Genomic DNA, 17,243 nt, shown 5'->3' on the forward strand with positions numbered 1-17,243 from the left:
TCTTTCAACGAATCACGCAACACTCGCGGCTCTGCATGCATTTTTGCACGTACACCTGTTATTGTTTTGTTTTTATTGTTTTATTGTTATTATTTTTTTGGTGTTATGTCGCAAAAGTAACGAAGGGTTTTGGAGAAATTCATTGGAGTTAAAGTAAAGTTTATACTCAAGTAAAGTTCAAATATTGAAAAACTGTAATTAAGTACAGTAACAAAGTATTTGTAGGCTACTTCATTACTATATACCTCTGATTAGGGGAATAGTTCTCAGACACCATTTCCTGTAATTGTAAAAGAATTTCTTAAATTCTCTGCAGGAAATTCAAATATAGAGCAACAAGCCTGAGCAATTTTATGTTACATATAATACATATGATAAAACATATAATAACACTTTTGATAAACAGCCAAAGGTTTGATCTTTTTGTCCGCAAGAGTATAGATAGCATGCTTATTCCAGAATCTGATGATTGTAATAATACATGAGAGGGAAACAAAACAGATTAAAAAACGTGTCATCTCTAAAATCCATTTAGGATTTTAAATTATGCCATTAGGATTTTAACTTTGCTTTTACCAAACATTAAAGGAATAGTTCACCCAAAAATGAAAATTCTCATCATTTAGGCTACTCACCCTCATGCTTTTTAGAAGAATAGCTCAGCTCTGTGGGTCCATACAATGCAATTGAATGGGTACCAAAAGCATACTTAAAGCCCCAAAAACAAATAAAGGCAGCAACAAAGTAATCCATACACCTCCAGTGGTTAAAACTATATCTTCAGAAGCAATATAGTTGTATGTGAGAAAAATATCCATATTTAAGTTTTTTATTTACTATAAATTCTCCTCCCTGCCCAGTAGGTGGGGATATCCACAAAGAATGTGAATTGCCAAAAACAAAAAAATAAGAATGTAAAAGTCAGTGAAAATGGAGATTGAGTTTTATACAATAACTTTGGGTTTGTTTCTAGCTCTAGAATGATGAATCAGTCACCGGTTTGTTCTATTGCTTGAACACTAAGCCACATCTAGCATGTGTGTGCAAATTAAAATTAATGTCATGTTAAACTTTTTTAACAAGGAAAAGATTACTGAGTGCACCTTTAAGTGTGTACAGTATGTTGGGCTTATTATTTATGATAGCCTATAGCCTTACAGAAAACTCAGATTTTTGAAGCTGTGTAATTTTACATTTGCGTGTGAAGAATTTGCATTGCATTTCCATTTTTATTTACGTAGCAATAAAAGTTATGTCCCAAAACCTCAGGTCAGAGAATACAGTGTATTTTACACTCAACTACAAGGCTACTCTTCCCAACAGTAGACGGCGCGCGTTTCCTAATCTTTTCTCTCGTGAGCCGTCATTTCCGCAAACATGGTAGCTGGTAGTCATGGTTACGACAGGCTTTCGAGAGGAGCTTTGCTTTCGGGTAGTAGTATGGCAGCATATAAAAATGACGGCTTGTGATAATATAATGGTTTTGGTTGGGTGTGTTGGCTGAATTGCCTTTGTTAAATGTATCAGTCAGGCACTCAAAATCACATGATAGTGTTTCTATTCATTTGAAATTACCAACGGCTTTCATAAATGGCCTCTCATACACACGAAGAGTTTGAACTGAGCAAGAAGCATGAAGATATGTAAGTCCTTCCAGTTTGTTTGATTTGGAAACTCGGAATTGACTGACTTAGAGAATACAGCGGTAGCTTTTGATTATATTCAGAAAACTGCACACTTTTAGACAAAAACGTATTAAAATATATAGAATCACTAAAGCTGAGAGGATCGACTCATAAATTAAGTGTTTTTATATTTATACCACATTTATACCTCATGCAGTACAGTTGAAGTCAGAAGTTTACATACACTGAAGTCATTAAAACTAATTTTTTAACCAATCCACATATTTAATATTAGCAAACTATAGTTTTGGCTTATAACATCAACTTTGTGCACTTTTAATTGACTATTTCACAATTCCAGTGGGTCAGTTTACATACACGAAGTTAACTGTGCCTTCAAGCAGCTTTGAAAATTCCAGAAAATTATGTCAAGCCTGTAGGCAGTTAGCCAGTTAGCTTCTGATAGGAGGTGTACTGAATTGGAGATGTACCTGTGGATGTATTTTAAGACCTATCTTCAAACTCGGTGCCTCTTTGCTTGACATCATGGAAAAATCAAAAGAAATCAGCTTGACATCATGGAAAAATCAGCCAAGACCTCAGAAATAAAATTGTGGACCTCCACAAGTCTGGTTCATCCTTAGGAGCAATTTGCAAACACCTGAAGGTAATATCAATCGCTGGCAAGCCGTTTTAACATTTAATCATTTTAACCTACTAGTCTCTATTTTCAGGCTACTAGTGCTTATTTTTTAGATACTAGTATCTATTCCATTAAGTACTAGTACTTATTCATTAGGTACTAGTGCCTTTTCTTTAGATACTAGTGCTTATAATTTAGGTACTAGTGCCTTTTCTTTAGATACTAGTACTTATTCATTAGATACTAGTCCTTATTTATTAGATACTAGTGCTTATTCCAATAGTGTCTAGTATTTAATTATACCCAACTTGTTAAGAAAAAATAGAACCTTTGCTTATTTTTTAGTTACTAGTAACATTTTAGATCAAAGATATCATTACCTTAATAGATACTAGTACTATTTAAATAATCAGTATGCAAATAATATGTTGAATATTAATGAACCAACTGCATATTAAGGGGAGATGACAGGAAACGGAAGGAGAAGAGGAGAAATAATTAAGGTGCAACATATGGCAAGCCGTTTTAACATTTAATCATTTTAACCTACTGGTCTCTATTTTCAGGCTACTAGTGCTTATTTTTTAGATACTAGTATCTATTCCATTAAGTACTAGTACTTATTCATTAGCTACTAGTGCTTATTCTTTAGGTACTAGTGCTTATTCAACAGATACTAGTGCTTATTCTTTAGGTACTAGTACTTATTCAATAGATACTAGTACTTATTCATTAGATACTAGTCCTTATTTATTAGATACTAGTACTTATTCATTAGATACTAGTCCTTATTTATTAGATACTAGTGCTTATCAATAAGCTACTAGTACTTATTCAATAGATACTAGTACTTATTCATTAGTTACTAGTACTTATTCATTAGTTACTAGTACTTATTCATTAGATACTAGTACTTATTCATTAGATACTAGTCCTTATTTATTAGATACTAGTGCTTATCAATAAGCTACTAGTACTTATTCAATAGATACTAGTACTTATTCATTAGATACTAGTCCTTATTTATTAGATACTAGTGCTTATCAATAAGCTACTAGTACTTATTCAATAGATACTAGTACTTATTCATTAGATACTAGTACTTATTCATTAGATACTAGTACTTATTCATTAGATACTAGTACCTATTAAATAGATACTAGTACTTATTCATTAGATACTAGTACTTATTCATTAGATACTAGTACTTATTTCGATAGTCACTAGTAACTATTCTTTTGTTACTAGTAACAAAAAACATTTTTGTGCCGTTGACTTCAATGAGGATCTGTCATTTAGATATCAACTATTCAGTTCTGACTAGTATCTATTCCAGTTGTGACTAGTACATATATATTAGATACTGGTTGTTATTCTTTAGGTACTAGTACTTATTTTTTAGATACTAGTACTTATTCATTAGCTACTAGTACTTATTCAATAGATACTAGTACTTATTCATTAGATACTAGTACCTATTAATTAGATACTAGTACTTATCAATTAGCTACTAGTACTCATTCAATAGATACTAGTACTTATTCATTAGATACTAGTACTTATTCATTAGATACTAATACTTATTCATTAGATACTAGTACCTATTAATTAGCTACTAGTACTCATTCAATAGATACTAGTACTTATTCATTAGATACTAGTACTTATTCATTAGTTACTAGTACTTATTCATTAGATACTAGTACTTATTTCAATAGTGACTAGTAACTATTCTTTTGTTACTAGTAAAAATTTTTGCCATTGACTTCTATGGGGATCTGTCATTTAGATATCAACTATTCAGTTCTGACTAGTATCTATTCCAATTGTGACTAGTACATATATATTAGATACTAGTACTTATTCAATAGATACTAGTACTTATTCATTAGAAACTAGTTCTTATTCAATAGATACTAGTACTTATTCATTAGATACTAGTACTTATTCATTAGATACTAGTAACTATTAATTAGATACTAGTACTTATTAATTAGCTACTAGTACTTATTCAATAGATACTAGTACCTATTTATTAGACACTATCCTTTCCTCTGATTTATCAGCTGAAGATCAAATTGTTCCTTCATCAGTTCCGCACAGCAGAATAAAAGTCCTCCGCGGCTGCATTTGTACGGATTCTTAACGCCTTTATTGCAACTTAACGCCTTTATTGCAACTATATTTCATCTTTTTCTCATCAAACAACCAGACATAATCCGTACCGGGGAAGAGTAGACAGGGATTTTCTTCTGTGTATAGACCATAGACTGGTGTAGACCAGCAGTTCTCAAGTGCAGGGGGGTGTGTGAAATAATTTGATAACAGCCTATACTGTATTTTCCGGACTGTAAACTAAAGTCACGTTTTTTTATAGGTTAATGAAACACGCTGTGATTTATTCCAAAGTGATTTAGGCCAATATAATGCATTTAACTTCGTTCAAATAATCTAAATGTTGACTTTCAGAAGTATAGACACGCCAAGAAGGCGTTTATTGCTGTATTTTGGTTAATTTTTGGTGTCGCCAGAAAGATGTTCAAAGAGACCGAGGCAGCTAAAGCATGTTTTCTTTATTTTTCAAAGGCATGACATGATTTGTAGTCATTTTGAATGTACACAAATAAAAATATACATTTTACTCTTTCGAATGATGTCATATTATCTGTATGACTAATGACAGTGTATTAAGTTATTTCCCTGAGGAACAAATCCAGTGATGATGCCGCGCCGACGCTCACACAATATTATCAGTTCACTTCTGGCATGGCATTGCAACACAATGTCGAAAGTGCGTAGACTATCTATACCACAACTTTAATTTCTCGTGCTATGTATAGGCCTACGCCAAAATATTTTTTTTTTTTTTTTGCGTGCATATGCTACGCACTGCAAATCTCTTGGGATTAGGGATGTGGAGTGCGTGAGTAGGCTGTATTATAGTAGCCATATCATATGCACGCGAAAACTGCGTATCATATAGCTAGGCCTACATGCAAAAACTATTTTTGGTGTATAAATGGCAAGATAAATTAAATTTGTGGTATAGTTACGCACTTTCATGAGACCACATAAAACAGTCAACAAAACATAAAAAGTTGCTTAATTTAATTTGTCAGCCTAAAATATAAAGGCTGTGCCGGTTAGTCAAACTCATATCCCTTGATGTGAAGTTGCAGATTTAGCCTATGTTGGGACTCGATTTTATATTAATAGATGCAAATGTTACATTGGAAATATGGAAACTTTTGGACCGAATGAGAGATGCGCGAACCCAACGTGCGTACAATTTCAGTTTCGATACAAATAAATTCGTTTAGCCTTGGCGTTTAAATAGGCTAAATGTTGTTTGTAATAAAGAGCACAAAAGGCTTTAGACTACTGTATATTTTTTATTATAGCCTACATGGCTACTTTATTTTTTTTAAATCTTGTTTTCTGAATACCATTTATTGAAGGATTTGTCATAAAGTAAGGGGAAGGAAAATTCGCATAGCTACATGTTTATTGTGTTTACAATGTTAAGGTTGTATTTTATTTACCGGCCTTTTACACTATTGCTGAATAGGCTAATAAAAAAAACGTATTGGAACTGTGAACTAGTAACTCAGTCACCTTATGAAATCTTACCAAATCTGTCGTGAAATAACCCAAGCAGACCAAAATGACAAGTTATTACCTTTATGAAAATCTTGTGTTGCAGACCTGTGTGCGAGTGAGCAGTATAAAAAATATAATAATGAATAGGCATGTAGCCTAATATAGTGCATGCTACTTTAATTTTGACATTCAATCGCATATCAGACGCAGACTATCCAAATTTTTTATGTGAATTATGAATGCTCTCCAAAAGTCACAATCTCTGGATTGTGGTTGTTTGGCTGGTAATTATGAACCGGTTGTTTGGATTTTATTATTGGCAGTTAAGTCTTTAGTATGGTCTATATGTAAAAGTCATATTAAACGCATCTTTTCTCCCTTAACCAATCAGCTTCTTCTATTGCCGTAGTTTAGCCTGCATTACCATATGAACTCTGATTGGATGGCTGAGAGTACTCATGTTTATGTAATAATCTGCTTGAAAGAAGATATCTCCTAATATTTCCTTACTAGTTCCTTATGAGGTTGAAGATATCTGCAAATTAATAGATACTAGTAGCTATTCTGTTTTGATATCATCTATTAATTTATCACTAGTAAGTTTTCCAATTTTGACTAGTATCTTTTTAAATATTACTAGTACTTATTCATTAAATACTAGTACTTATTCATTAGATACTAGTACCTATTAATTAGATACTAGTACTTATTAATTAGCTACTAGTACTTATTCAATAGATACTAGTTCCTATTAATTAGATACTAGTATTTATTCCAGATGTTACTAGTAACTATTCTTATCTTACTAGTCATAACTGCTTTTTTACTAGTCTTATGTTATGACTAGTCAGAACGGCCACTGTATAGTTCAATTAAAAATCTTACTAGTAAAATAAAAAATCTTACTAGTAACATTTGGAATAAATACTAGTATCTAATAAATAGATACTAGTATCTATTGAATAAGTACTAGTATCTATTGAATAAGTACTAGTATCTAATGAATAAGTACTAGTATCTAATGAATAAGTACTAGTATCTAATGAATAAGTACTAGTATCTATTGAATGAGTACTAGTAGCTAATTGATAAGTACTAGTATCTAATTAATAAGTACTAGTATCTAATGAATAAGTACTAGTATCTATTGAATAAGTACTAGTAGCTAATGAATAAGTATTAGTATCTAAAAAATAAGTACTAGTACCTAAAGAATAACTACCAGTATCTAATATATATGTACTAGTCACAATTGGAATAGATACTAGTCAGAACTGAATAGTTGATATCTAAATGACAGATCCCCATAGAAGTCAATGGCAAAAAAAAATTTTTTGTTACTAGTAACAAAAGAATAGTTACTAGTATCTAATAAATAAGGACTAGTATCTAATGAATAAGTACTAGTATCTAATAAATAAGGACTAGTATCTAATGAATAAGTACTAGTATCTATTGAATAAGTACTAGTACCTAAAGATTAAGCACTAGTATCTGTTGAATAAGCACTAGTACCTAAAGAATAAGCACTAGTAGCTAATGAATAAGTACTAGTACTTAATGGAATAGATACTAGTATCTAAAAAATAAGCACTAGTAGCCTGAAAATAGAGACTAGTAGGTTAAAATGATTAAATGTTAAAACGGCTTGCCATACCACATCATCTGTACAAACAATAGTATGCAAGTATAAACACCATGGGACCACACAGCCATCATACCGCTCAGGAAGGAGATGCATTCTGTCTCCTAGAGGTGAATGTAGTTTGATGCAAAAAGTGTAAATCAATTATAGAACAACAGCAAAGGACCTTGTAAAGATGCTGGATGAAACAGATAGACAAGTATATATATATCAACAGTAAAACAAGTCCTTTATTGACAAAACCTGTAATGCTGCTCAGCAAGCAAGAAGCCACTGCTCCAAAACACCACAAAACAAAGCTAGACTTCAGTTTGCAAGTGCACAGGAGGACATCTTACTTTTTGGAGAAATGTCCTCTGGTTTATTTAAACAAAAATGTAACTGATTGGCCATATTGACCATCATCATGTATGGAGGAAGAAAGGCGAGGCTTGCAAGCCAAAGAACACCATCCCAACCATGAAGCATGGGGGTGGCAGCATCATGATGTGGGGGGGCTTTGCTGCAGGAAGGACTGGTGCACTTAACAAAAGTGCTAAAGTGCTTTACTAAAAGATGGCATCATTAGTAAAGAAAATTATGTGGATATATTGAAGCAACATATCAAGACATCAGCCAGGAAGTTCTAAGCTCACCGCAAATGGGTCTTCCAAATGGAGAATGACCCCAACATACCTCTGAAGTTGTGGCAAAATGGCTTAAGGACAACAAAGTCAAAGTATTGGAGTGGCCCTCACAAAACCCTTACCTCAATAAAAATGTTTTGTCAAAATTTGTGGACAGAACTGAAAAAGCTTGTCCGAACAAGGAGGCTTACAAACCTTACTCGGTTACACCAGTTTTGTCTGGAAGAATGGGCCAAAATTCCCGCAACTTATTGTGAGAAGCTTGTTGAAGTCTACCCAAAACGTTTGACTCAAGTTAAAATATTTAAAGGCAATACTATACTAACAAAGGTGAACTTCTGACCCACTGGGAATGTAATGAAAGAAATAAAAGCTGAAAGAAATAATTCTCTCTACTATTATTCTGACATTTCAATTTTTTTATATAAAGTAGTGATCCTAACTGACCTAAGACAGGGAATGTTTTCTACGGTTAAATGTCAGGAATTGTGAAAAACTGAGTTTAAATGCATTTGGCTAAGGTGCATGTAAACTTCTGACTTCAACTGTATGTGCATATTTTTGTTTGCATTTAAAAGAATTGCACCTTTGTCAATATGAACTGTAAGTTTCATAACGGATTCAATAACAAAAATATTGAAGTGTTAAAAATAATAAACTTAAAAGGCCTCTCTTAGTCTTACAGTCAGAATTTTTATCATGAATTATTAAAATGAAATTAATCAAATTATACTCCTATAGACTTGGAAAAAGAGCATTGCTTCTGCAGCAGATGGAAGCACATTATGAACAGCAGAAAGCTAAGAAAGAACAGCAGTCTCTGATGTCTCAAGCTGCGAAGGAGAGGAATGCCCAGATCCTTAAGGTAGACTTAATTGTATTTCAAACTAGACACCTCACTGCCATGAAAATAAATCTTTGACATGTTAATAGATTTTAAAGTAATTTTCAGTAATATCAATAATGGTGTAAAAGATATCAAGATATGCAAATGGATTAATATTTGTGTGTGTACATGTCTTTTGTAGGATTTACAGGTTGTTGAAAAAAGTCTTCAAACAAGACAGCTTCTTCATCCAGATATAATTAACCTTGAGGTATTGAACCTTAGCTTACGTCCTTAGTTTCTGTTAGATAAAATAAAATTGTTGCCTACTCTTTCATTTTTAACGAGCAAATGTTTAACTCCTAATTCGGAAAATGTTGAAAATGGTGCCATCAGCATTTTCCCCCAAACAGCTGTGTGCTCTTCAAGGCCATCATAATGAATCTCAAGAGCAGTTTTAAAATAAATATATTTATGCTGCTCAGTTGAAATGCAGGTGGCAGCATTAAGATTTTTTTTTTAACCTACTCTGAGAAACAGAATAAAAATCAAATGCAGAACTAAATATTTATCAATTAACTGCTCCTTTAACTGTGATGATCTTTTCTGGTCCTACCATAGACACGTTATTGGGCCTCAGTTGAACGGAAACTGCCAGAATGGGAGGAATATTTGCTTGGGAAAGGACAGGCACCGGCAAGTGAGACTGATAGATCATTTAAACAACCGAGACTGAAAACTAGGCAACAAGACCTCTCACCTGCTCAAGGCAGGGGTAAGCCCCCTCGACCCAAACCTAGATCAGCTGTCTGATACACTGGCGGCCAAAAGTTTGGAATAATATAAAAATATTGCTGTTTTGGAAGGAAATTGGTACATTAATTTAACAAAGTGGCATTCAACTGATCACAAAGTGTAGTCAGGACATTACTGATGTATAAAAACAGCACCATCACTAATTTAAAAAAGTTATTTTTGATCAAGAGATGCCCCATTTCCAGCAGCCATGACTCCAACACCTTATCTTTGAGTAATCATGCTAAATTGCTAATTTGGTATTAGAAAACCACTGGCCATTATGTCAAACACAGTTGTAAGCTGTTTGATTGTTAAATGAAGCTTAACATTGTCTTTGTGTTTGTTTTTGAGTTGCCACAGTATGCAATAGACTGGTATGTTTTAAGGTCAATATTAGGTCAAAAATTGCAAAAAAATGACGTCTTTCTCTAGAAACTCATCTGTAAATCATTGTTTTGAGGAATAAAGGCTATACAATGCTTGACATTGCCAAAAAACTGAAGATTTCATACAAAGGCGTACAATACAGTCTTCAAAGACAAAGGACATCTGGCTCTAATAAGGACAGAAAGAGATGTGGAAGGCCAGATGTACAACTAAACAATAAATAAATTGTCTCTAGTTTGAGAAATAGATGCCTCACATATCCTCAGCTGACATCTTCATTGAATTCTACCTGCTCTACACCAGTGTCATGTACTACAGTAAAGAGAAGACTCAGGGTTGCAGGCCTTATGGGAAGAGTTGCAAAGATAAAGCCACATTTGAAACAGAAAATAAAAGTTTAGAGTGGCAAAGAAACAGATATTGGAGAACAGATAATTGGAAAAGAGAGTTATGAATCTTAACCCCATTGAGTTTTGTGGAATCAGCTAGACTGTAAGGTGCGTGAGAAGTGCCCGACAAGACAGTCACATCTATGGCAAGTGCTACCGGAAGCATGGGGTGAAATGTCACCTGAGGATCTGGACAATCTGACAGCTAGAATGCAAAGGATCTGCAAATCTGTCATTGCTGCACTTGGAGGATCTTTTGATGAGAGCTCTTTGAGGTAGTTTTAAGAAGTTCTGAATATTGTTTTCAAATTGTAATAGAAATTGTTCAAGTTATTAATGTCCTGACATTGTGATCAGTTGAATGCCACTTTGATGAATAAAAGTACCAATTTATTTCCATAAGAGCAAAATATGTACATTATTCCAAACTTTTGGCCACAAGTGTATGTAACTTACATAGCCTTGAAAGGAACTCTCACTCTACATTGTAAATTAAAAACAAATGTATTAGCTTGCCTTTTATGTAATTTACATATACATTTTAAAATAAATTCTGGAATATATAGATGATAATAAATTTGAATAAAATATAAACATATAGAATGTATGCATTTATATACAGAATGGATGCTTATTGTAATTATTGAGGATTTTTTTTTTTTTTTTTTACAATTAAGAGTATATCCACATGGGGGCAGTACTGACTTTACTTTCTGTAATAGTACCAAAATCCTGTCTTCTGTTCATGGAAAGAACAATAAAATAAATGAATGAACTACAAGACATAAAACTATTAATCTTTTACCTGTTATTATTTTTTTTGTTTATAATTTTTTTACCTACGATTATTGGTATTATTTTTATGCCATTCCAAATATTTGTATTATATTATTATTGGCATTAGGTATGTTAGTTATTAAATTGTTTTATTAAAGTAAAAAAGAAAATGCTTGTCCATATAATTTGTCCCATATTAAACATTTTCAAGACAAATATTTTCCACAAAAAAGTTACAATTCATCATCTTATTTGCAAACTCCCCCATTCTTGGGCAACAAAAGTTGCATTAGGCATTTGTGAGCTTTTTGATCATAAGGGTTATTAATCTCATTTATTTAGTGTAGAGAATCAACAGCATTGTCACTATGGCCATCAAGAATATTTTCAGATGTCCTTCTTAGACAAAAAAAATCAAGTTTTCTTTGAAAGCAGTGCTGCTCTGTCCCAAGACACACATTTGCAAATCCATGTGATGGAGAGCTTTTGAATGTTGCCCTAAACACTGTACACTCCTACCTGAATCCTCAGCAACAATGAGGTCATGACTGCCATTACACAAAGCCTCTCTGAGCACTTCGACTGTCCACACGATAATTGCCATTTTATTGTCTCTTTATTGAAGGATCAGCCACTTAATGTTAATTGAGTGTTAAAGGAATATTCCAGGTTCAATACAAGTTAAGCTCAGATGACAGCATTTTTGGTTTATTATCACAAAAATGTATGTTGACTTGTCCCTATTTTCAGTAATAAAAATACAAAAAAATCTGTGTTACGGTGAGGCACTTACAGTGGAAGTGAATTTGGGGCCAATCCGTAAATGTTAAAATACTCACTATTTTAAAAGTATAGTCACAAGACAAACAATATTGGTGTTAACATGATTTTAGTGTGATAAAATGGCTTACTAATCTTTTATATGTAAAGTTATACCCAATTTACAACTCTGTGCCATTACTATGTTGTCAACAAACCCTAAATCCCTAAAATGACTGTAAAAATTTAAACAAATTTACAGCTCACATAATACATGTTTTAAATGAAGACTTAATATGTGCTTTTTTTATTATTAGTATAAGCTTCACATTTCTGTCAATAAACCCTCTAAATTCAACCCCCATTCACTTCCATTGTATGTGCCTCGCTGTAACCTCGATATTTTTTCTTTTTTTAAAGACAAGGACGCAGTCAAACTTTTTTTTTTTTTTTTTTTGTGGTAATCAGCATTATGCCACAAATGCTGTAGATTGAGCTTAACTTGTATTGATCTTGGAATATTCTTTTAAAGTTGACTAGAACTTTGAAAATGACACATAGCAGTTTTTTAATAAGCTTGTTTTTTGTTTTATCCATTTAAGGGTTTTGTGAATTTGTGCATAACAAATATCAGCTCCACAGGTTCAAGTTAAAATCAGTCGACAGAATTTGTGGCATGATGTTAATTACCACAGAAAAATTATTTAGACCGTCCCTTCTATTCTTAAAAAAAAAAAAAAAAGAAGCACAAATCAAGGTTACAGTGAGGCACTTAAAATGGAGCTGTATGGGGCCAATTTGTGGAGGGTTCAAAGATTGAAAGGTGAAGCTTATAATTTTATAAAAGCACTTGCATTAATTCTTTTGTTAAAACGTGTATTATTTGATCTGTAAAGTAGTTGTAAAGTGGTCATTTTACACAGAAAATTATGTCTTTTAAAAAATCATTTTAACAGACATATTGTTTGTCTTGTGGCTATATTTTTAAAGCAGTGAGTATTTTATCATTTATGGATTGGCCCCATTCACTTCCATTGTAAGTGCCTCACTGTAACAGATTTTTCCTTGAACAAAGGATAGAAGTCTAAATACATTTTTGTGGTAATCAACATTATGCCACAAATGCTGTCAGTTTTGCTTAACTTGTATTAAACCTGGAATATTCCCTTAACTTTACATATTATCTTCCCATTTACAATATCACGTTTTCCATAGTTTTTAACATCTTCAATGGCTTACATCCTCCCTATATTACTATACTGTTTTCCTTTTTGTCAAAATGTACTCTCTCGGGTCTCATCTGTTACAGATGCTTAAAGTGCATTTATTACATTATAGGATATACTTTTAGCTACACTCCATGTTTTCTATCATTCATTCCTGGTCTTGTCTTTCTGTCTCTATGTGGAGGGAGAGATGGCCGACCCTGACCTATCCTAATTGGATGATCAAACAGTACAAGGTGACACGGAGTGGCGGCTTGACAAACGCGATCATCTGGATGGTCAGGGTTGAAGTGGTGGTGGTTGGCAGCTGCCCTTCCTCCTCAGCTGGGACTCCTGCCCCTGAGGTCTGGGCACCAGTCGAGGGTTCCAAATGGGGGGCTGTTGTAGAGGGGTGAAGAATTCTGGGTGTGGGTAGAGGGCAAGACAGCAAATTATCTAAAAGAGTTTTGAAGAGCACGATCTGGACGCTTTCCAAATGACTAGCTCTGCATTACGTATTCTAATGGAGAAAGCCCTGAGGTAAATTGGCTACAGACTCCACTGCCAACTGAGGTTTTCAGAGCCAAGGCCAAATGTTGTAGTTGAGCTCTGGGCTTCAGATACCTGCATCAGCCAGATCTCCACAGCTTAGATATAATATCTTGCATCTTTGAAAATGCACTTGCACTTGCAACCATTGATTCAAGAAATCCTAAATATATTGCAGATAATTATATATTACATCAATCTTTCTCTGCCCTCAGAAACTTTATAAATATTAAATTAAATAATACATATTTTTTCACCTTGCCAAAACAAGTTATGCTTCTATCAGAAACATACCACCCATTGCTCCCAAAAGAGCTTTTCACAACTAAAGATCCTTCATAACTTTGTAAATGTAGTGCACTTAAACACAAATAGCTTTCACCTGGGAGCCTGTTGGGAAAATCTCTCCATTCTTGAAACTATTATTCCAGCACTTGTGCGAATCATAAGAGGAGGACTGTTGTGTTTTTGTTCTGGCTAACTTTTACTTAATTCTGTTATGGATTGATTTTGATTTTGAGTTTCAGTATGGTTGTTTTACTCCTTTCCTTATTGGAACCTGCTAATCCAAGTACCGGTAGTCAAAACATCCACTCAATGATGACGTGTGTGTGTGTGTGTGTGTGTGTGTGTGTGTGTGTGTGTGTGTGTGTGTGTGTGTGTGTGTGTGTGTGTGTGTGTGTGTGTGTGTGTGTGTGTGTGTGTGTGTGTGTGTGTGTGTGTGTGTGTGTGTGAGCGTGTATTTATCACTTTGTGGGGACCAAATGTCCCCATAAGGATAGTAAAACCCGAAATTTTTGACCTTGTGGGGACATTTTGTCGGTCCCCATGAGGAAAACAGCTTATAAATCATACTAAATTATGTTTTTTGAAAATGTAAAAATGCAGAAAGTTTTCTGTGATGGTTAGGTTTAGGGGTAGGGTTAGGTTTAGGGGATAGAATATAAAGTTTGTACAGTATAAAAACCATTATGTCTATGGAAAGTCCCCATAAAACATGGAAACACAACATGTGTGTGTGTGTGTGTGTGTGTGTGTGTGTGTGTGTGTGTGTGTGTGTGTGTGTGTGTGTGTGTGTGTGTGTGTGTGTGTGTGTGTGTGTGTAATTGAGCATAAGTATGATTGTGGCGGAACAGACTTTGGTTTTCACTAACACTCTTATTTATTTAATGCTTAATAACTTAATTTCATATGGATTGGACTGTTTTTTTTTATCATAAAGCAAATCTGTGCTGTGCGTAAAAATCACCTACAGAGGGATCAGTCAGTGACATTCACATTATTTCAAATCCCCTGCATTGTAACTTGGTGTATTGAAGAGTGTAACAGCTTAGCAGCAGGGTTTTTGGTCTGAGTTAATTAAGACGCATCCATTGGGAAACAGGGAGTGGAGATTGTCTCGAAAGGGCATCCTGGGTCAAAAGATTAGAACCGGACATCCCAGATTTACTGATCCTGCCAAACAATGAGACTGATTTCAGGTCTGTCCTCAATAGAGCCAATACAGCAATTTCAACAGTTCTTTAATAGAGTTCTGCCGAGTAGACTTAAATTTAATCTTTGGGACAGCCATGGTCTTATTTTCTAAAATAATACATAATTTGCATTCATATTTATGTATTGAGCCATTGAGATTTGATAACTGTGAAACAGATTGTTTTGAGGTCAGACCCTCATCTCTTTTAAAAAGACACAGTTGGTAAAATGTTGGACGAGGGGACAGAAGGTCCCCTTCAGCTGCATGGCCCGAAGCCCTCAAGACTGCTTCTGAATGGAGGTCATACCCGAGACTGACATTGATGTAATTCAGTCTCGGCTACCACGCGGCTGCCTTGAGACCTTAAAGCAATAAAGCTCCTTCTCAGAGCATGCCCTTGACGAGCAGGTTGAACGTAGAGAAGGGGGCACCGCCGCCTGCCACTCATGGACCCAGTGGGCGCTGCGTGGGTAATATCTGATCCCACGTTTTGGAATGTGAATACATATAAAGCATATTTAATCTCTTTTGGAAACTACGTTGAATGAAAATTCATTTCTGTGAATGAACTCGATTGAACAACATATTGTCAGATTGACCTCCTTTATCATGATCACCTTTGACATAATTACGTATGCTGATCACCAAGCCGTCGCTTGACTTCATCTTTTAAACACCGTTCTGTAGGAACCGATCCAAAGAGCGCGCGCCTGACACTCATTAACTTTCTCCTTGGCGCGCTGCAATGCGCCTCGCGAGAGCTTTTAACAAGTACTACAGCTAGCCCGTTCTTCTCCTACTGGGAGAGAAATTGCTTTCTAAAATGATGGAAGGAGGACGGTTTAATTAGAATTTCATTTGGGCTAAACTGAGAGAAACGATGCAGTTAACATTTGGTGGACTTAATTGGGGCCTTTTCTTCCTCTCCCCCTTAAAAAATGCGGACGCTACCCCCGTTAATCTTCCATTTACTATCAATTGAGTTGACTAAACAAAAGTCTGGGTCTTCTTTTCTTCCTGTCTCAGCCGAGCTTTTGTCGCTTGTAAATGCCTCGATTTCGGCTGATCTCTGTCGTGTAGATGCTCTCTGCTGTTGACAGTTCATTAATGGGCTCTTGTCCCTGTAATCCCTCTCGCCGCGTTACATGTGCATGCAATAATGAGCTCCGTTGTCAATTAACATGTTTCTAGAAGCAAAGCTGGTTGCTCAGATATTTGAGAGGTAAGTGCAGAAAAAAGGGCAACGAGTCTGCCTTTAGGTTGTTTTCTTCACTGCAATCTTTTTTAGGCAACAGGCATGATAGGCAACTTTGCACAAAAATTACTTTTTTTGTACCCCACACAAACGTGGTGAGACCCCTCACTGGTATTTTCCCAGACCTCTTGACCAGAAATGTTTCACTGATCTTTTTCTTAATAATTTTTGTAGATTATCAGTCCACCCTCATAGCAACAGCAATCATTTGTCAAAGCATTCAAGTTGATTAGCCGATATGTGAGTTAAAATAAAAAGCGGGGCAATATGGTCTCATTAGGGTACGAATGGAGGAAAAAATAATAATTAAGGCGTTATTGTCGTGACGGATGTTTGACTGGGATGATTCGATTCATTTAAGTGCCATTGCAATAATTTCCTTATTTGTTCATTAAGATGTCAAGAGATTATATAAAATACGAGTTCACTAAAAATAATTGTTCCCCACTTGTAAACGGGCAATATGGTATGTAGATTCTCGATAGAAATTATTGTTGAAATTATAATAGAAATGTTTTGCAACTTGCAGCGAACATGCTTCTATTGCAATGGAAATACATAAGCCGTTAATTCATCCCCTTCAAGTCCTCTGCTTTTTGATGCATTTGACCAAACATTATTTTAACTATTATTATTAAGAAAATATGTATTATTATTATTATTATTATTACTGCTGATTTTA

General features: G+C 34.4%; 1 protein-coding gene across 1 annotated transcript; it reads left to right on the top strand.

Annotated features, from left to right (window-relative positions):
• Window positions 1-1,406: 1,406 nt before the first annotated feature.
• c32h3orf14 (chromosome 32 C3orf14 homolog) lies at window positions 1,407-11,383 on the top strand. Its single transcript, XM_052100921.1, has 4 exons — window positions 1,407-1,643; window positions 8,881-9,004; window positions 9,168-9,236; window positions 9,587-11,383. Exons 1-4 carry the CDS (start codon window positions 1,591-1,593, stop codon window positions 9,776-9,778), a joined length of 438 nt encoding a protein of 145 aa, XP_051956881.1. The 5' UTR covers window positions 1,407-1,590; the 3' UTR covers window positions 9,779-11,383.
• The last annotated feature ends 5,860 nt before the right edge of the window (window positions 11,384-17,243 follow it).

Source organism: Xyrauchen texanus, chromosome 32 (genome assembly GCF_025860055.1).
Source record: "Xyrauchen texanus isolate HMW12.3.18 chromosome 32, RBS_HiC_50CHRs, whole genome shotgun sequence".
Classification (NCBI taxonomy): domain Eukaryota; kingdom Metazoa; phylum Chordata; class Actinopteri; order Cypriniformes; family Catostomidae; genus Xyrauchen; species Xyrauchen texanus.